We start from the raw sequence: 25049 nt of genomic DNA, 5'->3' as shown, positions 1-25049 counted from the left end.
CAGCCCTCCTGTGAGGCCATCCCAGCCCTCCTGTAGGCCATCCCAGCCCTCCTGTGAGGCCATCCCAGCCCTCCTGTAAGGCCATCCCAGCCCTCCTGTGAGGCCATCCCAGCCCTCCTGTGAGGCCATCCCAGCCCTCCTGTAAGGCCATCCCAGCCCTCCTGTGAGGCCATCCTAGCCCTCCTGTAAGGCCATCCCAGTCCTCCTGTAAGGCCATCCCAGCCCTCCTGTAAGGCCATCCCAGTCCTATCCGTGTTCTTTGCTGAGCTTCCCAAGTTCTGGTGGATTCTGCCTTTAAAGCAGGTGGATAAGGCAGCACCTGAATATCTTTGATCCAGGTAAATCTGTCAAGCTCACTGTTGTGCAGGTTAATAACTAGTGTTTATTACAAAGTTGTGGAATATCAATGCTTTGGATGCATATTCAATATTTCATGTTATGATTGACAACATTTCAAGTCCTTCTGTGGGATATTTGCTGCAGGTTCAGTGAAGGTTTTTCTTTTTCCTTCCAGGCTTTGTAAAGTAAACTGAAAGGGCTGCTGCTGCCCTAATTTATTGATTAGTTTATAATGTATAGTAATGTAATGTGTGTATGGTTGAGAAAGAAATGAATGATAGTATTCCTTTTTAATAATGTGGACTGCAATTAGGGTTCAATAATTGTGGAATGTCCTGAATATAGATTGTGATCTCACCAAATCAGCTTTTAAATCCCAGACAGACCTAGTTGGACGTCCCTGACCTCAGCTACTCACATTGCCCTCATGTTGTTTTCTGGCAGCAGTGGGATCTCCAGGACTTTGGTGTTGTTGTGCATGGCCTCGTGACTCGGGGTGGACACAGTCTTCCCGGTGATGCGGTGGACCTGGTAGAAGGCGTGAGGCCTGAGAAGCCTGTCGTCAGCTGTGCCAATGAACAGCTGCAGCGTCAGTGGTTCACTCTCCATGTAACCGTCAAGCTGAGGGCACAAGAAGAGTCCAAACACGCATTTTGGGTTATTTCTTAAAAAAGAAAACACCCCTAAAATAAATGCAGGCTTTTTGTTCATCACTCTTTTAAAGTAACCAATTAGCAACTTGCATAGTTACACGTCATTTCATTTACAATGAATGAGCTGCAATCACTTCCTGTCAGGCCAGCTGAGAAGCAGCGTCCACAGTAGCTGAATGTTGAATCACATATGGAATAAATCACATATGGAAACCGCCGTCTCTGTAGTCAGGTTTTAGTCAGCTAGTTTTCCAGAAATGTCACTGCTAAAGTCAGGCCAAGGTCAAGTGCAGTTTCCACTAGCAACCCAGTTCTGATCAGCAGAACAATCCCTATAGCACTGTAGCACCGGTTAGGGTTAGGGTTAGAGTTAGTTAGGGTTAGGGTAACCGGAAATGCTTCCAGAGATTCCCTTGAGCACCCAAACTCCAGACATGATGCCAGATGCTGCGATGTGAGAGCAGCTACTGTGGCCAGACTGCCTCATCTTTCTGCCATCCCAGCCCTCCTGTAAGGCCATCCAGCCCTCCTGTAAGGCCATCCTAGCCCTCCTGTGAGGCCATCCCAGTCCTCCATCCCAGTCCTCCATCCCAGTCCTCCTGTGAGGCCATCCAGCCCTCCTGCGAGGGCATCCCAGCCCTCCTGTAAGGCCATCCAGCCCTCCTGTGAGGCCATCCCAGTCCTATCCGTGTTCTTTGCTGAGCTTCCCAAGTTCTGGTGGATTCTGCCTTTAAAGCAGGTGGATAAGGCAGCACCTGAATATCTTTGATCCAGGTAAATCTGTCAAGCTCACTGTTGTGCAGGTTAATAACTAGTGTTTATTACAAAGTTGTGGAATATCAATGCTTTGGATGCATATTCAATATTTCATGTTATGATTGACAACATTTCAAGTCCTTCTGTGGGATATTTGCTGCAGGTTCAGTGAAGGTTTTTCTTTTTCCTTCCAGGCTTTGTAAAGTAAACTGAAAGGGCTGCTGCTGCCCTAATTTATTGATTAGTTTATAATGTATAGTAATGTAATGTGTGTATGGTTGAGAAAGAAATGAATGATAGTATTCCTTTTTAATAATGTGGACTGCAATTAGGGTTCAATAATTGTGGAATGTCCTGAATATAGATTGTGATCTCACCAAATCAGCTTTTAAATCCCAGACAGACCTAGTTGGACGTCCCTGACCTCAGCTACTCACATTGCCCTCATGTTGTTTTCTGGCAGCAGTGGGATCTCCAGGACTTTGGTGTTGTTGTGCATGGCCTCGTGACTCGGGGTGGACACAGTCTTCCCGGTGATGCGGTGGACCTGGTAGAAGGCGTGAGGCCTGAGAAGCCTGTCGTCAGCTGTGCCAATGAACAGCTGCAGCGTCAGTGGTTCACTCTCCATGTAACCGTCAAGCTGAGGGCACAAGAAGAGTCCAAACACGCATTTTGGGTTATTTCTTAAAAAAGAAAACACCCCTAAAATAAATGCAGGCTTTTTGTTCATCACTCTTTTAAAGTAACCAATTAGCAACTTGCATAGTTACACGTCATTTCATTTACAATGAATGAGCTGCAATCACTTCCTGTCAGGCCAGCTGAGAAGCAGCGTCCACAGTAGCTGAATGTTGAATCACATATGGAATAAATCACAAATGGAATAAATCACAAATGGAATAAATCAAATATGGAATAAATCACAAATGGAATAAATCACAATGGAATAAATCACATATGGAATAAATCACAAATGGAATAAATCACATATGGAATAAATCACATATGGAATAAATCACATATGGAAACCGCCGTCTCTGTAGTCAGGTTTTAGTCAGCTAGTTTTCCAGAAATGTCACTGCTAAAGTCAGGCCAAGGTCAAGTGCAGTTTCCACTAGCAACCCAGTTCTGATCAGCAGAACAATCCCTATAGCACTGTAGCACCGGTTAGGGTTAGGGTTAGAGTTAGTTAGGGTTAGTCAGGGTTAGGGTTAGTTAGGGTTAGTCAGGGTTAGGGTTAGTTAGGGCTAGTGTTAGTGTTAGGGTTAGTCAGGGTTAGTTAGGGTTTGTGTTAGTTAGGGTTAGTCAGGGTTGGTTAGGGTTATTGTTAGGGTTGGTTAGTGTTAGTTAGGGTTATGGTTAGTCAGGGTTAGTGTTAGTTAGGGCTAGTGTTAGTTAGGGTTAGGGTTAGTCAGGGTTAGTTAGGGTTTGTGTTAGTCAGGGTTAGTTAGGGTTATTGTTAGGGTTGGTTAGGGTTAGTTAGGGTTAGTTAGGGTTAGGGTAACCGGAGATGCTTCCAGACCCCGTAGGTGTTGCCTGACAAGAGGCCTTCTGCCACGATTCCCTTGAGCACCCTCACTCCAGACATGACTCCAGACGCTGCGACGTGAGCGCAGCTCCTGTGGACAGACTGCCTCATCTCTCTGTATCTCATCCATACAGCAGGACTCAGAGAAACGAATGCAGACATGAGAATAAGTCCAAGAAACATGAGAGTGATTTATATTACTGACAATTCCATTCAATGTCAGCATTTTTAAGGATTTCTGAATCAATCTGTGTTTTATCTCCTAACTGTTCCGTCCCTGGTACCCTCTGACCAATATCAGCACTTCTGCAACCTTCCAGCCACACGTGTCACCTGTCATGACTGCTGTCACGTCACGTATAAAAAAACACGTTATCTTTAGTAGAACTCGTCAAATCCAATACAGATTCCCTGGTGAGTTGTCTGAAGGAAACACGGTGGTGGTGAGAGTAGAAGGCTCTGAGGGACTCTCAGCACACGCGATTGGGAGGAGGATCCCAGTCAAGGTTAGGAGCTTGAAACGGCCCTGTGTATTTATTTAAGGAAACGGTTGCTGCCTAGCAATGCTGTTTATTTAGGCAGCAGGAAGACATGTGAGGAAGTGAGGAAATGTGTTCACAAGCGTACATTGAAAGTGTAATTGCTAACAGGTTACTCATTCTGTGCTCTGAATTATTACTGGCATCAACTCTTTGACAACAGAAATCATCAGACCCTGCAAAAGTTTTACATTTCACTTGGTGTTAAAGGTGCAAACGTGAAATCAAACATGTTGGTCTTCCAATAATGCGTTTAAAGTTGAATCGATGCTGTAACCTCTGTGGAAGCCCCGGAAGGGTTAGGGCTAGGGCTAGGGCTAGGGCTCGGGTCAGGGTTAGGGGTTAGGGTTAGGGTTAGGGTCAGGGTCAGGGTTAGGGTTAGGGTTAGGGTCAGGGTCAGGGTCAGGGTTAGGATCAGGGTCAGGGTTAGGATCAGGGTTAGGGTCAGGGTTAGGGTCAGGGTCAGGGTTAGGGTTAGGGTTAGGGTCAGGGTTAGGGTCAGGGTTAGGGTCAGGGTTAGGGCTAGGGCTAGGGCTCGGGTCAGGGTTAGGGGTTAGGGTTAGGGTTAGGGTCAGGGTCAGGGTTAGGATCAGGGCCAGGGTTAGGGTCAGGGTTAGGGTCAGGGTTAGGGTCAGGGTTAGGGCTAGGGCTCGGGTCAGGGTTAGGGTCAGGGTTAGGATCAGGGTCAGGGTTAGGGTCAGGGTTAGGGTCAGGGCTAGGGTCAGGGTTAGGGTTAGGGCCAGGGTCAGGGTCAGGGTTAGGATCAGGGCCAGGGTCAGGGTTAGGATCAGGGTTAGGGTCAGGGTCAGGGTTAGGATCAGGGCCAGGGTCAGGGTCAGGGTTAGGATCAGGGTCAGGGTCAGGGTTAGGATCAGGGTTAGGGTCAGGGTCAGGGTCAGGGTCAGGGTCAGGATCAGGGTTAGGGTCAGGGTCAGGGTTTGGGCTGTGGATGTGCAGCCGCTCCTGCCGCCTTCATATTAACACCTACAAGACAAATGCAGAACCTGCGTCCGCTTCAGGCACCGAAAAGAACCTTCTGGCAGTGACGCTGTGACCACACGTGTGAAAACACACATGTGGACTCTTGTGTTTTGTCCTGTCACACTTCTCCTTCTCACATGATAGTGATTCACCATGCTTTGTTTAAAACTCTTAATTCAATCATACACATCAAGGGTGAAGGAAAAAGCCCAAATCTCCCAAATAACAACACAAACAATTTTTAAAAAGGGGAGTTTCTTAAGCAGCATGAAGAACACTGACATCAGACACAGGAAAATAGAATACCTCCCAGGCTCGATTTCAGGGGTATTTCCACTCCATCCAAGTACAGCATGAAAATGTGAGCATAAACCGCAGTGAGGAGCGGAGGCAGCATTTCAGAGGGCTCTATTTTAGGGTGTGGTTGAGCCAGGCATCAGTGAATGCAGCAAGAAACAGAACATTGGAAGCTTCCATGCTGCCTGGACAAAGGAGAAAAGGGGAAGCAGAGCGAAAGACTGGCCCCACATTCACAGTCTGACCAGCAGGGTGCTGGCAGATGTCGTCCACAGCCTGGGTGCAACGTGTAGGCAGGAAGTGGAGGCACCTTCCTATCTGTGGCGCAGAAACGTGCGTGGTTCAGCCTCCACAGGATGCAGAGCTGGATGATGTCAGTCGGTGGACACAGAACCTTTTCTAAACAAGGGAAGTCTGTGTGGCCGGGGCGGTAGCCGGCCCCCGGGGGGCCGTGGGGGTTGCTTAAGCAGCACACACATTGGTTCTCCGTCTGTTTAAAGCCAGACCATTGTCATTACATCATTACTGCCTTTTCTGCAGAAAATAACACACATGCGCAGCTCAAGTTTAATGTTCTGAACCTCCGTGGATTCAAACTTTACAACTACTTTCTTTTTAGAAATATCAATAATACATTTCTGCACCATGGGCAGTATTTCTTGTTTCATAATTCTTCACGTTAGAATTCTGAAGACAATATTTGATGTTTACAAGGTAGCACTATTTTCCTGCTGATCACTATTCAGAGGTTCCTGCTCATAGGTGAGTGTCAACTATTATTAGATTAAAAGTACAGTCTGCTTTATATAAAAATATGAAATACTTGTATGAACATACCTTTGCTGTGAATTAAACCAACAGTGCCATCCTTGTTATGCTTAATTAATTTAGAGAAATGCTAGTCTCATATTTCACATGAAATTTTTTTTCTCATGTTGCTAACATGCTAACATGTGTTAGCTAACATGCTAACACATGTTAGCATGTTAGCAACAATTAGACATTTGTCTACTTGGATGAAATGGATGGATGTCCTGATGTAAAAAGGCCTTATATTGATATATCAGCCATGGTAACGGCCTCCTAAACCTGAGGAATTGTGTCTAAAGGCTGAAATATGAAGCCTGGTTCTCCACTGATATCTCTTTGCTGCAGACCTTTTATTTATTCAGAGACTGAGGTCAGTGCTAAGAAGTAACGGCTGCAGGCCTGTATGGGTTCCTCACAAAAACATGTCTGCAATTATCCCAATTTTCTTCCACAAGATCTGTCCACCAGAAACCTGTGGTAAAATCTCATGACTAAGCTGTTACTGGACATGGAACGTCACTTTGTAATCATGTCTGCAGAACGTGGATATGCAGTGGAAAAGCCTGAGTCATGCTGGTCTGGACAGGAAGTGACTGAGTGGACATCACACAACCATACCTGCGGTTTAAGAAAAAAGACATCTTTGAACCTGGAAACATCTGATCTAGTTCAGCTAACCCTAACCCAATCTAGTTCAGCTAACCCTAACCCTAACCCTAACCCAATCTAGTTCAGCTAACCCTAACCCTAACCCTAACCCAATCTAGTTCAGCTAACCCTAACCCTAACCCTAACCCAATCTAGTTCAGCTAACCCTAACCCTAACCCAATCTAGTTCAGCTAACCCTAACCCTAACCCAATCTAGTTCAGGAACGAAGCAGGAGGGAAATGTCTGCAACAGATGTTGGTCGGATCATCACACAAAACCAAACGTCCAGGTTGGGCCGCTCAATATCTGGTTGAAGGGGGTCACGAGTTTAAATCAGGCGAGCTGCAAATTGCTGAATATGAAGAGTTGCTTGTTGTTATTTGTTGACTCGGTCATCAATTACACCCTTCAAAGCTGATTTAAGTAGCTGCACATCTTCAAAGGTCTCGGGCCTAACCTAACCTTTACCCTGCGTCCTCTGTTCTTTTTGAAATCCAAATTCTGAACCAGCAGGCAGATATGTTGGAATTTAACAATCACAAAGTTTTACTTTCATTTCTACCTCCAGCGACCTCACTCCATCAGACTTGACTCCCAAGCTGATAAGACACCAAATTCCTCGCAGCTATGTTGCCTTTTTTGGCCTTGATATGTGTTATACTTACATAGTGAAAATCGGGTTTTCTTAACATTACGCAACACATGGGTGTCAGCATGGCCTCCTTTTTCCTTTGCAAAGGAATTAAATTATCTGTACATAAAGCTGTGTGTGGTAACACAGGCGTAACACCAAGTAAGACCAGAAACCCTTTTCCAGACCTGAACCATTGGATGTCCTCCTGCCAGGGCCTTTACAGCCCCTCTGCTGCCCTCGGTCTCATAGTGGGCTCGATGGTGGGACTTGGGCTGCACCTGGATCTGAAGGCTGTACGGCCCAGAGCTGGATGGCAGCTGCCAATCAAGGGCTGGCAGGGACGGGCTGTCAGGAGAAACACGTCACCAACTCAGCAAGGAGACAACTTCTCAACCCATATTGGATAGAACTTTAGAACCACAACATGAGATTAATGTTAAAATAATTCAGGTTTTATTCAATAAAATAAGAAAACCAATGTTTACTATAAAAGTGCAGATGGTCTTATTTCACCTTCATTTTCAGGGTCTCCCTCTCATATGCGTTGGGATTGTGGACAAATGGAGCCATTTTATGATCATTTTCAACACTGTCATAATAAGTAATCAAGGCCATTGACTTCATATTCTAAACTATTGTCTAACCCTAAAAATGTGCCCTCACACACTGGTTATCAAGAGTGGACAGACACGACTGAGCCATCCCTACCTTACATACTGTTTTGGCTTGGACCAGGAGTACGGGTGCAGCGGCACGTCTAGGAAACCGCCACTGTAGCCTTCTTTCTTCATCGGTAAGCAGTGTGAGGGATGCTCATCCACACAGAGCTCTGCTGGATTCAGCTCCTCGCCTCCAGGTTCTATCTTCAGGCTCACAGCTGAGCCAGGATCCTGGCTAGTTTTCCGGGACTTCATGGGGATCCCCTCACCAAGGTCTGGCATTCCATCTGTGGTCAAGGCGTTGATGGCTGCCAGAATGGCAGAGTTTGTGTACTGGTTGGTGTTTGGGAGCCAGGTCTCGTCGGTGAGGCTGAGACGAGGGGATGTCTGTGGGGAAAGTCCGGGTGACTGGCCGGGTGAGTACGGAAAGCTTTTGTGTGATACTCCTCCACCATTGATGCTGTACTTCCTCTTGGCTCCGCATGGTGAACTGGGCCTCGATCCATGCTGACCAGTCCAGCTTTCATCTGTAATGCTGGCACGAGGTGAGGTGGATGGTGATTGGCTCGGAGAACCGGCGGACATGCAGCCATCACCTGGCAGGACGAGGGTGGAACCCTTTGGAGACACCGAGGGCGACTGCCAAGGCGAGTTCTGCGGTGAGTTGTCATAGTTGTACGAAAAGCCAGATTCATAGGACGAGGCATCAGAATGACAACTACGGGAGGAGATGCTGCTGGCTGGACTCAGGCAGCTGGGGTCACGGTAACCGTCTGCATTGGGGAGCATCAGTGTCACAATGGAGTCGACTCTTTTGGCCGCAGGAAGACTGCTTTCCTCCACCGTGTCCTCAGGAAACTGACCATATGCTGTGATCTCAATTCGAGGGCTCTCCAGGGACGGGGCTCCATTTGGGTGGATGTTGGATGAAGAGTAGTAACCAGCCGTGCTCACGTCATCCCGGTTGTCATAACTGTGAGGCTCTATGACAGACACAGAGATAACAGGGCTGGACTGGAGGTTGTGGTACTGGGCAGTAGAACAGGTGCCCAGGGGACTAGGTAGATTAGCATTAGGCATGTAGACATATGCATCTGGAAAACAGAAAGAGTTTCTTATCATTAGAATTAAACATGCATTGACTGGCTGCCTCACTGATAGGAACACAACTGCCAAGGCAATTCTTAATACAGCTGCTAATAATGGCAAGAAGGATCTGCCAGCCAGAAAAAATAGAGTCTTGTCCACTGTGGACAAATCTTCATTTAGCTAACAAGCTAATGTGAGAAACACAAACAAATGTGCCAATATTTAGAGTCTAAAATTAATAATCGTTTTTAATGCAACTAAAAAAAAACGCCCCCGGAGCTTTGGTGGCCTGTGTCCTGTTCTAAGAACTATTGAACATAAACACAGGAGGGAAATGGTTGTAAATCTGCGCATGGTGGAGGATCCTGAGGCCTCCTGAGGACGCTCAGGACCCTCCTGAGGATGCCCAGGACCCGTCCTGAGGACGCTCAGGACCCGTCCTGAGGACGCTCAGGACCCTCCTGAGGACGCTCAGGATCCTCCACCGGCGCTCTGAATGGCTCAGATGGTTGAGGTCACTGCTGAGGAAGGGGGGGACATGGGAGCAAGGCTTGGGGTTTATGTGGCACACAAAGCAGAATCTACACACACACACTAAAAACACACACACACACACACACACCACACACACACGACTCCATGTAATAAAAGAAAATGATGCTTTGATTTAGCATTTAGTGCCACCTGTGGTGGTTAGGGTCAGGGTTAGGGTTGGAGGGTTAGGGTTAGGGGTTAGGGTTAGGGGTTAGAGGGTTAGGGTTAGGGTTAGAGGGTTAGGGTTAGGTGGTTAGGGTCAGGGTTAGGGTTGGAGGGTTAGGGTTAGGGGGTTAGGGTTAGGGGTTAGAGGGTTAGGGTTAGAGGTTAGGGTTAGGGGTTAGGGGTTAGGTTAGGGGTTAGAGGGTTAGGGTTAGAGGGTTAGGGTTAGGGGTTAGGGTTAGGGGTTAGGGTTAGGGTTAGGGTTGGGGGTTTTAGGGTTAGGTTAGGGGGTTAGGGTTAGGGGTTAGAGGGTTAGGGTTAGAGGGTTAGGGTTAGGGGTTAGGTTTAGGTTAGAGGTTAGGGTTAGGGGTTAGCGGTTTCGGGTTTGGGGTTTTTCGGTTTAGGGGGTTAGGGTTTTTAGGGGTTTCGGGTTAGAGGTTTGAGGTTTAGGGTTTCGTTCGCGTTGGTCGTTCGGGTTTTAGAGGGTTAGGTTGGTTGTTTCGGGTTAGGGGGTTTCGCGGTTTCGGGTTGAGGGGGGGTTGGTTTTTGGTTCGGTTCGGGTTAGGGGGTTCGGGTTCGGGGTTCGGGTTAGGGTTAGGGTTAGAGGGTTAGGGTTAGAGGGTTAGGGGTTAGCAGGCATGGGCAACTAAGGCCGGGGGCCACACGCGGCCCGTTAAACGTTTTAATCCGGCCCGCCAAACTTGAAAAATTAAATGAATAAACCTTGTTAATGTTAAATTTTCACTGCAATTCTGGTGTTTTCCCACTAGAAAAAAGACAGTCAGGAGGAGAGTGATGGTGATATCCTGAAGGATAACAGAACTTTCAGTGCTTTAAAATAGAAATGGTTATTATTTTTTTTTTTAAAAAGGCACATTTTATTCAATTGATTTTAAGTGTTTTAAGACTCATTCCAAAGTCAGATATTTTGTTGTAATGCTTCTCTTCATTTTCATTTGAAATTAAAGCACATGTTTTCTCCATATATTGATTTTAAGTGTTTTAAGACTCATTCCAAAGTCAGATATTTTGTTGTAATGCTTCTCTTCATTTTCATTTGAAATTAAAGCACATGTTTTCTCCATATCCCAAGATGTGTATTTTTTCTCCAATGAGGTGAGGTTACCAAAGCACTCCATCCATCCATCTGCTCCTGGTCCGGCCCCTTTGTCAAATGTTAGAACCCATTGTGGCCCACGAATCAAAATGTTTGCCCACCCCTGGGTTAGAGGGTTAGGGTTAGGGGGTTAGGGTTAGGGTTAGGTGTTAGAGGGTTAGGGTTAGAGGGTTAGAGGGTTAGGGTTAGAGAGTTAGGGTTAGGGGTTAGAGGGTTAGGGGTTAGAGGGTTAGGGTTAGGTGTTAGAGGGTTAGGGTTAGGTGTTAGAGGGTTAGGGTTAGGGTTAGAGGGTTAGAGGGTTAGAGGGTTAGGGGTTAGAGGGTTAGGGTTAGAGGGTTAGAGGGTTAGGGTTCAAGGTTTTCTATCATTAGACTTGCTTTAGTTGTCACCAGGTAGCCCGGGGGTCCATCTCACGGGTAGAATGACAATGTCATTTCAGTCAATAACCACCGTTTACATCTATTTCATAGGAACCCTTTTTGGTGGAAATCCAACGGGCCCCACGCCCACCTCGACCTGCGCGGCAGGGAGGGGCGCACCTCTCAGTCCTGTGGTACCGTCCAGTGCAGTTCTTTAGAACCGTTGATTTTCAACGCTGCATACGGGAAGTTTTATTCACAAAAGCAACAGCAACTGTACGAAAGAGTGCAACTTACCCTCCTCGGCAGATTTCATTTTATTTGCGCACAGAGTCTAAAGTCAAACTGTGGATTTAACTGCAAGTGGACGCGGGACTGGATCCATGTAGCGGAGCCGGAACGGTCCAACAGCCGCTGCGCACGATCTGGTTCCCTTTCAGCGCCCCGAACAAAAGTTGTCAAAAGAAAAACTTAACATCCAACGTGTAAACGGCGAATATTTAGTGAAATCACGAATGACGTTTGGCTCTTTTGGCTGCTGATTCTGTGTCGGGGGTTCCTGCTGGGTCGCCGTGACGCACCACTACTGCTCGCGGAACTTCTGCGCTTATAAAGTCGGGGATCACCTCGCCGATACACCCGCCCTCTGACGCATCTGCACAGCACAGCCCCGGACGGTGATCCTCTTTGGTGTCCCAGAGGCAGGAGAGCCCAATTAGTGAAGCTGGCGGTGGGAGCCGGAGGCCTCCTGGAGCAGGAAAATACGCCCCGAACCCGCGCAGGAGCCGACTGAAATCCATCGGTGAAGGAAGGAAATGATGGCGCCTGCTAGAGTGAAGCCAGCAGTGAAACAAGAGGCTCACCCTAACTCTAACCCTAACCTAACCTAGCCCTAACTCCTCTAACCCTAACCTAACCCTACCTAGCCCTAACCTAACCCTAACTCCTCTAACCCTAACCTTACCTAGCCCTAACCTAACCCTAACTCCTCTAACCCTAACCTTACCTAGCCCTCACCTAACCCTAACCTAGCCCTAACCCTAACTTTGAGACTCAAGCTTGCTTCTCATCATTCATTAGTGCTGTAATGAACAAGAACTGCACTCATCGCCTGTTTGAGCCCCTTCACAACCCACATCTCCTCCTCTGGGCGCGGATCACAAAGATCCCAATAATGACGCTGCACCTGCCTCCAAACTAGATCTTTGCAAGCGTTCTGCACCAACCTGCTCCTGTTTTTCCCATCAAAAGAGAAATTCATCAAGACTGAAGCTGCTTCGTTCTGGCTATAAAACATAAAATTGCCTGTCTGAGCGCCTTCGTTACGCTGATGCTTCGGCCCTTCCTGCAGGGCCCAGAACACAGAGTTGACTCCCTGACCCAGTTATCTGACATTGGTTCCAGTCCCCGTAGGGACGGTTGTTGTTGGGCAGGTCGGAATATTTCAGCAGATTCCTTTAGTCTGAAACTCTAAAATGAACTGAGCTCAGGGTTAGGGTTAGGGTTAGCACTCTGCCAGGTCTAAGGGTTAGGGTTAGGTTGATGGGTTAGGGTTAGCACTCTGCCAGGGTTTGGTTAGGGTTAGCACTCTGCCAGGTCTAAGGGTTAGGGTTAGGTTGATGGGTTAGGGTTAGCACTCTGCCAGGGTTGGGTTAGGGTTAGGTTGATGGGTTAGGGTTAGCACTCTGCCAGGGTTGGGTTAGGGTTAGGTTGATGGGTTAGGGTTACCAATCTGCCAGGTCTAATGACAAAGAATTAGTATTTAAGTACATACATGTGCCACTTTTTAAGATTGTGTTTCTTACATTTGTAACAATGAATCTTCCAACACTTTAAACAAACCTTGTTGTAAAGTCTTGATTTTATTACCAAGCTGTGATAGTGTCAAACTTTGGCCACATATTAGTCTGAGCCCAAGCGTTTGGCATCCATTCACCACTCTCTTTATTCTTGTAGGACTGAATATTGATTAGTGAGATAAAGATGAACCATGTTGCCATTTAAAAGCATCCCATAAGCAGATCATTGTTAAGTCTTTTACAGGCAGGACCCACAACATGCAACTAGTTTACATCCAATACTGAATTCCAAAACATGTTTTGCCTTCTAAAGTCACCTTCATCAATGACACCATCATTATCTCGGTGGATGGGGGGGGGGGGGGGGGGTGTTAGGGTTACACTGCACCACTTTTCTGTCTCCATCCCAGCAAACTTTGGCTGGTGGAATGTGGTTTGGCCTCGGCAAGGTGGAAAAGTACTCAGCTGCCCCCCCCCCCCAGGTCAACCCGCTTTCACAACTTTATTCATCTGAACTAAAACAAGATGGAACTTTGGACGACGCGCATGTTGCTCAAAAACTAAACAACTGCACAAAATACTGGTAATAAAATAATAATTTCCCTTCACTGAATCACCTGTTTGAGAAAAATGACCTGAAAGGAAAGCAAAGAGGTTTTTATTGTCCTTTGTGTGTGTGAACGGAGCGCACGTGCACACACACACACACACGATGACAACGAAGCATTAAAAACTTTACTTCAGTTCAGTTTTGATTGATTTGTTTAGTCATTAAAGGAATGAACCACATTTTTAAATATGATTTGAATGACCCAAACAACAACAAATGATTTCAACCGTGTGAGGAACCACTTACGGATTTGTTTTTAATGTTTTCATTTTTGTATAATGATATAAACACTGTTAACTATAGTATGGATGTATTATGAAAATATAGTACATTACTACTGTATGGAAACCATATAAAGAATTGTTTTTCTTTGCTAAGCTATTATAATATATACTTTTGTAGCTCGTAAAGGTCCAGTTGACGTCATTCTTTGGTCTTAGGGACATTTTCCAGTTGGTCAGAGTTGAGCGGCGAACCCTCAACCGCCGCCACACCCGCCGCCAGCCCTGCTCGCTCCGAGACTTCCTGTCTCCCATCAATGTTCTCCTTCTTTCTCAGCTGCTGTGATGGAATCCCGTCTGTTTCCTGTTATGAGCAGCCGTTGCCTGGTTACAGTCGAAGGACCAAGAAGACGAGTGTCTGAAGCACGGCTCCCTGAGGAACACCTCCTCACTGTGGGTCACGTGTGGGTTTGGTTGCTCCAGGTCATTTCTATAAACATTTGTGTTAATCAACTTATGGGAATGTAGGAAGTAAAGTTGCCATTGATGTGTTTGCTGCTGTGGTTCACAAGGAGATGGACCCGTCACAGAAGTAGGAACCAAGTCTCCACGGGGGACCCCCCAAAACAAAACCGTTAAATATGATACAATTATGACATTCTAATAATGATAGAAAGAGTAATCACACAGCATGATAAAAATACATTTGTATGAAACATAAGTTGTCTTTATGCTGCTGGAGATGTTTTAACTTAGACATGAGCACCAGTGCTGGGGGCAAAAGTGGGGGCAAAAGCCCCGGGGTGGCGCCCTAACCCTAACCCTGGCCCCGGGGTGGCGCCCTAACCCTACCCTAACCCGGGGTGGCGCCCTAACCCTAACCCTGGCCCCGGGTGGCGCCCTAACCCTAACCCTGGCCCCGGGGTGGCGCCCTAACCCTAACCCTAACCCAGGGTGGCGCCCTAACCCTAACCCTGGCCCCGGGGTGGCGCCCTAACCCTAACCCTAACCCGGGGTGGCGCCCTAACCCTAACCCTAAACTGGCCCCGGGGTGGCGCCCTAACCCTAACCCTAACCGGGTGGCGCCCTAACCCTAACCCTGGCCCCAGGGTGGCGCCCTAACCCTAACCCTGGCCCCGGGGTGGCGCCCTAACCCTAACCCTAACCCGGGGTGGCGCCCTAACCCTAACCCTGCCCCGGGGTGGCGCCCTAACCCTAACCCTGGCCCCGGGTGGCGCCTAACCCTAACCCTGGCCCCGGGGTGGCGCCCTAACCCTAACCCTAACCCGGGGTGGCGCCCTAACCCTAACCCTGGCCCCGGGTGGCGCCCTAACCCTAACCCTGGCCCCGGGGTGGCGCCCTAACCCTAACCCTAACCCGGGTGGCCCTAACCCTAACCCTGGCCCCGGGGTGGCGCCCTAACCCTAACCCTAACCCGGGGTGGGCCCTAACCCTAACCCTGGCCCCGGGTGGCGCCCTAACCCTAACCCTGGCCCCGGGGTGGCGCCCTAACCCTAACCCTGGCCCCGGGGTGGCGCCCTAACCCTAACCCTGGCCCCGGGGTGGCGCCCTAACCCTAACCCTGGCCCCGGGTGGCGCCCTAACCCTAACCCTGGCAGGTATGGCCCTGGCAGAGACGTCCACCTTTCGCAGGTACGAGCAGTGTGGAAACACTCTCACAGCTCTCACTGTCCCAGAAGGTTAGCAGCCACCTACCCAAGATGAAAGCTCGAAATAGTGGATGCTAAAACTTTGATGATTTCCACCAAATCTAGTTCACTGCCAACAAAACCTGTTTACGTTCGTAATAGTCAGAATAAAGATACACAATAATGACGCTTGGTTGCTGGGCAACAGGACAAGTCAGGGTTAGAGGTTAGGGTTAACCCTAAACCCCTAGTTAGTTAGAGGTTAACCTCTAACCCTAACCCTAGTTAGAGGTTAACCTCTAACCCTAACCCTAGTTAGAGGTTAGGGTTAACCCTAACCCTGTACTTTCAGCTCTCTTTACAAAATAGAAACAGCCAAATTCACTGTGACCTTAAAGCCACATGGTTTGTCGAAGGTTTGGACAAGTTTTTTTGTTTGTTTATTTGCAAAATTAATTAATTAATTGACTGAACTGGACTTGAATTATATTTGGATTCATGGTTAAAATAAAAAAAGTTGACTTTTTTCATCCAAAACGTCCATCCATGAATTAACTGAAAAGAAAATTAAAATAAATTTTAAAATGAGAAAAATCTGAATATTGTGTCCTCTTACAAAGTTGTATTTCTTAAGTGATCCCCCCCCCAACATAGCCTACAGCTAACAATAATGCCGGGTTGTCGGTTCTGACAGACCCACACAGCTTCCTAAAGCATCAGACCATCACAGTCAGCTTCCTGCTCTATAGGGAGAAATCATCCTTGATCTTTTTCTAATGTATACATCCCAAATCCTCCTGAAAGTATCCAAACCTCAGATAATCAGTCCACAGATGGCCATTTTAAATAAATAAATAAAAATGAACATTTAAAGATGTATTCTCTCTCAGACACAAAAACAGTCAAGTCCATTCTTGAATTTAATGAGTGAACCATGATAGACGTGGCTAGATTTAGATAAACCAGACGTAGAGCACCAGTATGTCGTGTTTACGTGTTATTGCCAAGCCAATAAATGTAAACATTTAACTCATACTAACACGTCAAATTCTGATTAACGCTTTAAATGTAAACACTTGTTTTCCAAGTACTTTAGCCCCGAAACATTCCTTTTAAAATATGTAACGTCTGAAGTTCTTTGTGATTGTCCATTTTCAACACACCAGTCATCATTAATTAACTCATTAATATATTTCAGACATAAATGTACTTTAATTCGGAGATTCGCCTCTTCCGGTCCCCGCTGGGCTTTGTCTCCACCTAGTGGCCAAATGGCAACGCGAACAAACGGGAGCTTTTCTAATGTTTTGCGTTTTTATTCACGAACCAACAAAGTAAATAAAAGCAATTTGCTATGTACGATTTGAAAAGAAAAGTTCACAGGAAAGAGGATTTTTTATACACACAGAACAAAATCTAAAGAAAACACAGGATTTATAACTAATCAAACTTAACTGTCACAACCACAAGATTTTAACTAGTTTAACCAGATCCCATGTGTCTCTAATCCAGTGTAGCTATAGTTGACAGTATGGTTGTCACTTTAAAAAAGATCAACATCAGTTTAACTCGAGTATAATTCAGGGCCAAACGGGCTAAAGAAATCCTGTTGACCAACGTCAACATTTCAAATATTTAATCCATCTTCAACACGTGACAGAACAGAGACTGAATGTCAAAATATATTTATCCTGATAAAAAAACCTGAATGTCAGCATCTGCTACAGTCGAAGTCTGGGAAAACAGATGTCAGGGTCCCGCTGTGGGCAGCAGACGATCAGTGAACATTAGTGAACATCAGTGAACATCAGTGGGATTTGGAGCTTCAGCAGATTTAAATACACAACTGTGAGACAACACAACTGTGAGACAACACAACTGTGAGACAACACAACTCTGATGAGGAGATGTGCAGCATCAACATGGACATAAAGCAACCTTACCCAAAGGTGCTGACGCTCTGACGTTTAAGGCGGCGTTGGAGCGTTTGAGAGGTGCTGATTGATGATCTCATTCACAGATTAAAAGAACACGAAGAAGCAGAAATAGATGAAGCATTTTCCCAGTGAATGTTCTGGAACGCTCACTTGCACAAGGCCGACACACCTATTCAATGGTGGAACCGCAGCAGTGTGTAAAAACTTGATTTACAACAATCAACCCAGTTCCATATTTTCCTTAATGCAACTAAACACCTAGAATAAAAAATACATGTAAAAAACACTGCATATAAAAAATTGGACGCTTTTGCATTAGAGTGTTATAAATCGACACTCAAAGCAGATTTTTTTAAATGTCAATGCAACAGAAAAAATGTGACCTTTGGCCAACAAAAGGAATGAGGTCACGTGTTTGAGGCCTTCTAAGTGCAGAGTTCTTTAACTTGATTTGTGCAACTAACACTCTTCAGTCATTGGCTGAGCTGCTGCTTCTGGGATCGACCCCCAGAGGTCCACCTTCATCTGAGACCACAGGTCCTGTAAATAGACGCTCAGAGATGCACCAACCAACCTGGAGCAATCTGGGCTTGAATCAGGATGAGAGTTTGGAGTAACTTGGGGGGGAGAACTTCCGCTTCAGGTATTTGATGATGTAGAGAGGAAGACAGCTGACCAAAGTCACGGTGGAGACCTTCCACAGGAAAGGCCACGTTGTGATGAATGAGAGGTCTGTGAGAGCAGATGAGCACAGGAGCACGTCATCAGTGCAGGAGCAGATTTAGATGCTACGTCTGATGCAAAGTTGGTCACCACAGTGAAGCAGATCGAGCCACCGGTACTGTTTATCATGCATAGAACTGAAAAGGGGACAAAGCTGTGATGGAAACACGTCACATCAGTTCTGACAGATGGATGATGGGATGAGAGGAGGCTTCAGAAGTGGCACACCTACCAAGGAAAGCTCCATAGGACACCCTGCCTAGCCCTGTTACCAACATACAAGAGTAAAACAGGAGCAGCAGGAAGAAAGACGTTACAAACACACACCTACAGGGGCGGGATCTCAACTACAGACCGCCTCAACTCTGCTCCAAAAACAATATGATTTCCATGGTGAAACAACAACAATGAAGAAACAAATGACGACATTACTGAACCTTTGGCTCTGCTAAGAAAATTTATAGTAAATCCAAAACATCCCAATTTTAAATGATGCTTCTAATAAAGTTCCAACGCACAAACACCCTAACCCTCTAACCCTAACCCTCCAACCCTAACCCTAACCCTAACCCTCTAACCCTAACCCTGACCCTCTAACCCTGACCCTCCAACCCTAACCCTCTAACCCTAACCCTCTAACCCTAACCCTGACCCTTAACCCTCTAACCCTAACCCTCTAACCCTAACCTCTAAACCTGACCCTCTAACCCTAACCCTGACCCTCTAACCCTGACCCTCTAACCCAAACCCTCTAACCCTAACTCTCTAACCCTCAACCCTAACCCTCCAAACCCTCCAACCCTAACCCTCTAACCCTAACTCTCTAACACTCTAACCCTAACCCTCTAACCCTAACCCTCTAACCCTAACCCTCCAACCCTAACCTCTAACCCTAACCCTCTAACCTGACCCTCTAACCCTAACTCTCTAACCCTCTAACCCTGACCCTCTAACCTAACCCTCAACCCTAACTCCTTAACCCTAACCCTCCTAACCCTGACCTCTAACCCTAACCCTCTAACCCTAACTCTCTAACACTCTAACCCCTAACCACTCTAACCCTCTAACTCTCTAACCCTAACCCTCTAACCCTAACCCTCTAACCCTCTAACCCTAACCCTCTAACCCTAACCCTCTAACCCTCTAACCCTAACCCCCTCTAACCTAACCCTCTAACCCTAACTCTCTAACCCTCTAACCCTAACCCTCTAACCCTAACGCTCTAACTCTCTAACCTCTACCCTAACCCTCTAACCCTAACCCTCTAACCCTCTAACCTGACCCTCTAACCCTAACCCTCTAACCCTAACGCTCTAACCCACCTCTAACCCTGACCCTCTAACCTAACCCTCTAACCCTAACTCTCTAACCCTAACCTAACCCTCGAACCCTAACGCTCTAACACTCTAACCCTAACCCTCTAACCCTAACCCGCCTAACCCTAACCCTCTAACCCGACCTCTAACCCTCTAACCCGAACCCGCTACCCTAACGCTCTAACCCTAACTCTCTAACCCTAACCTAACCCTCTAACCCTAACTCTCGACCACTCTAACCCTAACCCTCTAACCCTCTAACCCTAACCCGCTAACCCTAACCCTCTAACCCTAACTCTAACCCTCTAACCCTAACCCTCTAACCCTAACCCAAACCTAACTCTCTAACCCTCTAACCCTAACCCACTCTCTAACACTCTAACCCTAACCCTCTAACCCTAACCCTAACCCTAACTCTCTAACCCTCTAACCCTAACCCTAACCCTCTAACCCTAACCCTCTAACCCTAACCCTCTAACACTCTAACCCTGACCCTCTAACCCTAACCCTCTAACCCTAACTCTCTAACACTCTAACCCTAACCCTCTAACCCTGACCCTCTAACCCTAACTCTCTAACCTCTAACCTAACCCTAACCCTAACCCTCTAACCCTAACCCTAACAGTGCTCAGTGCCACCGTTCAAAGTTCTACTTTGATCTCTAAAATATGCATTTTCTCTTTTCTACACTTAATTTGCAGCCTGAGACTTTTCCTGCAGTTTAGTTGTTGAAGCACTAATCTGTAAAATTAGGAACAATTTTATAAATCATTTTGGGTTTAAGTGCATGTGTGTGTGTGCATGTGTGTGTGTGCATGTGTGTGTGTGCTTGTATTGAAACATCATTTCTATATGTTTTTTAATAATCGAATCAAATCAAGAAAAAAGAAGAAAACTCACCAAAGTACTCGTTCAGGAAGGCCAGGGAGGCCAGGTAGCAGGCCAGGCTGAAGAACTGGGCCGTCACCATAAGCCAGTGCCAGGTCCGGATGGTCAGTGCCACCATCAGCAGCTCTGTCAGGATCAGAGCTGTGAACGAGATGGCCACCACGTGCACAAACTCAGACTCGAAGAGCACCAGCGCGCCGTACATGAGGATGCCCCCTGGTGGCACCAAACGGAAGGAGTCAGAGCTGGACTGTTACACACAACAATGTGGTTTGAGATGAACGAGATAAAAACTTCTGGCCCAAAGAACAACCTCAAAAATATCAGGTTCATGACAGGACTTTAAGGGTTGGAAGCTCGAATCCATAGAATTCACAATATACAGTGGAACCATTTGAAATAAATTCTGCTGATTTTTATGCTGATTCCAAAAGTGTGTTTGTTTCTGGCAGGTCCAGTTTCCCCTCCAGACCTGCCCGCTGACCACGACTAGACTCCTCTCAAGCTACGGGACAACTGGTTGGTGCCGTCCCCGTTGAGCCAACAGGTCAGTGCTGGCAGTACCCTGGAGGAACTAGAGGGGGTCTGTGGAACTAGAGGGGGTCTGTGGAACTAGAGGGGTCCGTGGAACTAGAGGGGGTCCGTGGAACTAGAGGGGTCCATGGAACGAGAGGGGGTCTGTGGAACTACAGGGAGTCCGTGGAACAAGAGGGGGTCCATGGAACTAGAGGGGTCAGTGGAACTAGAGGGGTCCGTGGAACTAGAGGGGGTCCGTGGAACGAGAGGGGGTCCGTGGAACGAGAGGGGGTCTGTGGAACTAGAGGGGGTCTGTGGAACTACAGGGGGTCAGTGGAACTAGAGGGGGTCCATGGAACTAGAGGGGTCAGTGGAACTAGAGGGGGTCCATGGAACTAGAGGGGGTCCGTGGAACTAGAGGGGGTCCGTGGAATTACAGGGGGTCCGTGGAACTAGAGGGGGTCTGTGGAACTACAGGGAGTCCGTGGAACTAGAGGGGTCCATGGAACGAGAGGGGGGTCTGTGGAACTACAGGGAGTCCGTGGAACAAGAGGGGGTCCATGGAACTAGAGGGGTCAGTGGAACTAGAGGGGGTCCGTGGAACTAGAGGGGGTCCGTGGAGCTAGAGCGGGTCCGTGGAACGAGAGGGGGGTCTGTGGAACTAGAGGGGGTCTGTGGAATTAGAGGGGGTCCATGGAATTAGGGGGTCCATGGAATTAGGGGGTCCGTGGAACTAGAGGGGTCCATGGAATTACAGGGGGTCCGTGGAATTAGGGGGTCCGTAGAACTAGAGGGGTCCATGGAATTACAGGGGGTCCGTGGAACTGGAGGGGGTCCGTGGAATTAGGGGGTCCGTGGAACTAGAGGGGGTGTGTGGAACTAGAGGGGGTCCGTGGAACTGGAGGGGGTCCATGGAACTAGAGGGGGTCCGTGGAACTGGAGGGGGTCTGTGGAACTAGAGGGGGTCCGTGGAATTAGGGGGTCCGTGGAACTAGAGGGGGTCAGAAAAAACTGGACCTGACAGAGCAAAACTGAGAGCAGGATTGGATTGGATTGGGCACCCAAACATGAGTCAGCTCGTAGAAAGGGGACTGGAACATTCAGTGACCAGACGGTGTGAATGACTAACTTTGACATTCTAAACAGCAGCTTTGGAAATCCAAAAGAAAACAATAATTAGGGAAGAGGTGACGGATACAAAACGGATGTATGATGTAACCATTCAGATGTAACTTACCTTGGTAAACACTGATCAAAACCCATATAAGAAAAGTCTTAAAAGATAACGAGCGCCCCTGAAAGACAAACATATCAGCTCACTCGTGCAACAACGTCTTCCACTAAATGTTTAACGGACTTTGAATTGTAAAACATACATATTCAAAAGGTCCCTGCTACCTTGGTGAGGTCTTTATAAAGCTCCGGGTAAAGAAGAGCCATATCTGGCTTTACATCTTCATCTAAAACCAAGGAGAACACGGGAAACATGGTGTAGATGGTGGCATACCTGCACAGGTGGAATACAGAAGGATGAGGAGTAACTGCAGATCTTTATGATGCACGAGGCAGATTGATTAGAAACAGCAGAGAACATGAGCCTACCCCACCATGAGGAAGCCCTGGTACAGGGACACAGAGGCAAAGTAAAAGATAGAGGAGAAGACAGCCTGGGGGGGGAAAACAAGACATTTAGAACTGGAGCAGGGCACACCTTCATCCAAGCCATCTTCTCAGGGTCAGGGTGAGGGTCAGGGTTAGGGTCAGTGTCAGGGTCAGGGTGAGGGTTAGGGTCAGAGGGTTAGGGTCAGTGTCAGTGTCAGGGTCAGGGTGAGGGTTAGGGTCAGAGGGTTAGGGTCAGTGTCAGGGTTAGGGTCAGGGTTAGGGTCAGGGTTAGGGTCGGGGTTAGGGTCAGGGTTAGGGTCAGTGTTAGGGTCAGGGTCAGGGTCAGTGTCAGGGTTAGGGTCGGGGTTAGGGTCAGGGTTAGGGTCAGGGTCGGGGTCAGGGTCAGGGTTAGGGTCGGGGTTAGGGTCAGGGTTAGGGTCGGGGTTAGGGTCAGGGTCAGGGTCAGGGTTAGGGTCGGGGTTAGGGTCGGGGTTAGGGTCAGTGTTAGGGTCAGGGTCAGGGTTAGGGTCAGGGTTAGGGTCAGTGTTAGGGTCAGGGTTAGGGTCGGGGTTAGGGTCGGGGTCAGTGTTAGGGTCAGGGTTAGGGTCGGGGTTAGGGTCGGGGTCAGGGTCAGGGTTAGGGTCAGGGTTAGGGTCAGGGTTAGGGTCGGGGTTAGGGTCAGGGTTAGGGTCAGGGTTAGGGTCAGGGTCAGGGTTAGGGTCGGGGTTAGGGTCAGGGTTAGGGTCGGGGTTAGGGTCAGGGTCAGGGTAGGGTTAGGGTCAGGGTAGGGTCGGGGTAGGGTTAGGGTCAGGGTTAGGGTCGGGGTTAGGGTCAGGGTTAGGGTCAGGGTCAGGGTTAGGGTCAGGGTTAGGGTCGGGGTTAGGGTCAGGGTCAGGGTCAGGGTTAGGGTCAGGGTCAGGGTTAGGGTTAGGGTCAGGGTTAGGTCGGGGTTAGGGTTAGGGTCAGGGTTAGGGTTAGGGTCAGGTCAGGGTCAGGGTAGGGTCAGGGTCGGGGTAGGGTCAGGGTTAGGGTAGGGTCAGGGTCGGGGTTAGGGTCAGGTTAGGGTCGGGGTTAGGGTTAGGGTCAGGGTTAGGGTCGGGGTTAGGGTCAGTGTTAGGGTCAGGGTCAGGGTCAGGGTTAGGGTCAGGGTTAGGGTCAGGGTCGGGGTTAGGGTCAGGGTTAGGGTCAGGGTCGGGGTTAGGGTCAGTGTTAGGGTCAGGGTCGGGGTTAGGGTTAGGGTCAGGGTTAGGGTCGGGGTTAGGGTCAGTGTTAGGGTCAGGGTTAGGGTCAGGGTTAGGGTCGGGGTTAGGGTCAGGGTCGGGGTTAGGGTCGGGGTTAGGGTTAGGGTCAGGGTTAGGGTCGGGGTTAGGGTCAGGTTAGGGTCGGGGTTAGGGTCAGGGTTAGGGTCAGGGTTAGGGTCAGGGTCAGGCTGCAGTACCTGCATGGTGGAGATGATCATCCCTCTGTGCATGACAAACTGGCCCAGCGCTGCTGAGCGTTTGTAGCTGTTCCTGCCGTGGACCATGATCAGGCGACCGATGTGCTTGAACTGAGTGATGGAGAAGTCTGCAGCCAGAGACGCCTGTTTACCTTCCTGGAACAGATGACGAGGAATGTTTCTCTCTACTATTGATATTATTTAAACCATTTCAAACCACAGAAAGGCAGAAAATTAAACCATGGAGGAATATTGTTCCACCGTTAGACAATAAAACTAGTTTGTGTACTTTATACTTTACCTTTCCTTCAATTCCAATACCACAATCTGCTGCCTGGATCATACTGACATCATTTCCTCCATCACCTTAAGAAAAAAAGCCTTTATTGCATAATTTGATTAATACCAAGCAAAGAGAAGCAGGAGTTAGGCTTTAATGACTGTTCTGACCATGTGGACATGGGTTCTCCTGCATCATGTGAGAGGTTCTATGACACAGCACAGTTATGGGTCGTTTATCTGCAGGCAACAAGCCTCCACACGGCTGAGCTGAGGGTCAGGGTCAGGGTCAGGGTTAGGGTCAGGGTCAGGGTTAGGGTTAGGGTCAGGGTCAGGGTTAGGGTTAGGGTTAGGGTCAGGGTTAGGGTCAGCGTTAGGGTCAGGGTTAGGGTTAGAGTTAGGGTCAGGGCTAGGGTCAGGGTTAGGGTTAGGGTCAGGGTTAGGGTCAGGGTCAGGGTTAGGGTCAGGGTTAGGGTTAGGGTTAGGGTCAGGGTCAGGGTCAGGGTTAGGGTCAGGGTTAGGGTCAGGGTTAGGGTCAGGGTCAGGGTCAGGGCTAGGGTCAGGGTCAGGGTCAGGGTCAGGGTCAGGGTTAGGGTCAGGGTCAGGGTCAGGGTCAGGGTTAGGGTCAGGGTCAGTGTCAGGGTTAGGGTCAGGGTTAGGGTCAGGGTCAGTGTTAGGGTCAGGGTCAGGGTTAGGGTCAGGGTTAGGGTCAGAGGGTTAGGGTCAGTGTTAGGGTCAGTGTCAGGGTCGGGGTTAGGGTCAGGGTTAGGGTCGGGGTTAGGGTCGGGGTTAGGGTCAGGGTTAGGGTCAGGGTCGGGGTTAGGGTCAGGGTCAGTGTTAGGGTCAGGGTTAGGGTCAGGGTTAGGGTCAGGGTCAGTGTCAGGGTTAGGGTCAGTGTCAGGGTCAGGGTCGGGGTTAGGGTCAGGGTTAGGGTCGGGGTTAGGGTCAGGGTTAGGGTTAGGGT

The 25049-nt window shown here is 48.2% G+C and overlaps 2 protein-coding genes across 2 annotated transcripts in view; both read right to left on the bottom strand.

Moving 5' to 3' along the window:
• Window positions 1–11959, bottom strand: part of LOC130518553 (nuclear factor of activated T-cells, cytoplasmic 1-like) — a 34967-nt gene extending 23008 nt beyond the window's left edge. The window contains exons 1-4 of the mRNA XM_057021257.1: window positions 11405–11959; window positions 7896–8940; window positions 7373–7532; window positions 2186–2388 (exon numbers count right to left, since the gene is read on the bottom strand). Of these exons, the coding sequence (XP_056877237.1) occupies window positions 2186–2388; window positions 7373–7532; window positions 7896–8940; window positions 11405–11423 (1427 nt within the window). The 5' untranslated portion in view covers window positions 11424–11959. The remainder of the gene's footprint in view (window positions 1–2185; window positions 2389–7372; window positions 7533–7895; window positions 8941–11404) is intronic.
• A 1588-nt stretch (window positions 11960–13547) lies between these two features.
• Window positions 13548–25049, bottom strand: part of atp9b (ATPase phospholipid transporting 9B) — a 43683-nt gene continuing 32181 nt past the window's right edge. The window contains exons 23-31 of the mRNA XM_057021256.1: window positions 24108–24172; window positions 23807–23962; window positions 22369–22433; window positions 22165–22273; window positions 22004–22061; window positions 20263–20466; window positions 18279–18311; window positions 15349–18055; window positions 13548–14590 (exon numbers count right to left, since the gene is read on the bottom strand). Of these exons, the coding sequence (XP_056877236.1) occupies window positions 17919–18055; window positions 18279–18311; window positions 20263–20466; window positions 22004–22061; window positions 22165–22273; window positions 22369–22433; window positions 23807–23962; window positions 24108–24172 (827 nt within the window). The 3' untranslated portion in view covers window positions 13548–14590; window positions 15349–17918. The remainder of the gene's footprint in view (window positions 14591–15348; window positions 18056–18278; window positions 18312–20262; window positions 20467–22003; window positions 22062–22164; window positions 22274–22368; window positions 22434–23806; window positions 23963–24107; window positions 24173–25049) is intronic.

The sequence above is a fragment of the Takifugu flavidus genome, chromosome 21, assembly GCF_003711565.1.
Source record: "Takifugu flavidus isolate HTHZ2018 chromosome 21, ASM371156v2, whole genome shotgun sequence".
Classification (NCBI taxonomy): Eukaryota; Metazoa; Chordata; class Actinopteri; order Tetraodontiformes; family Tetraodontidae; genus Takifugu; species Takifugu flavidus.
This window is presented reverse-complemented; position numbering and strand designations above follow the sequence as displayed.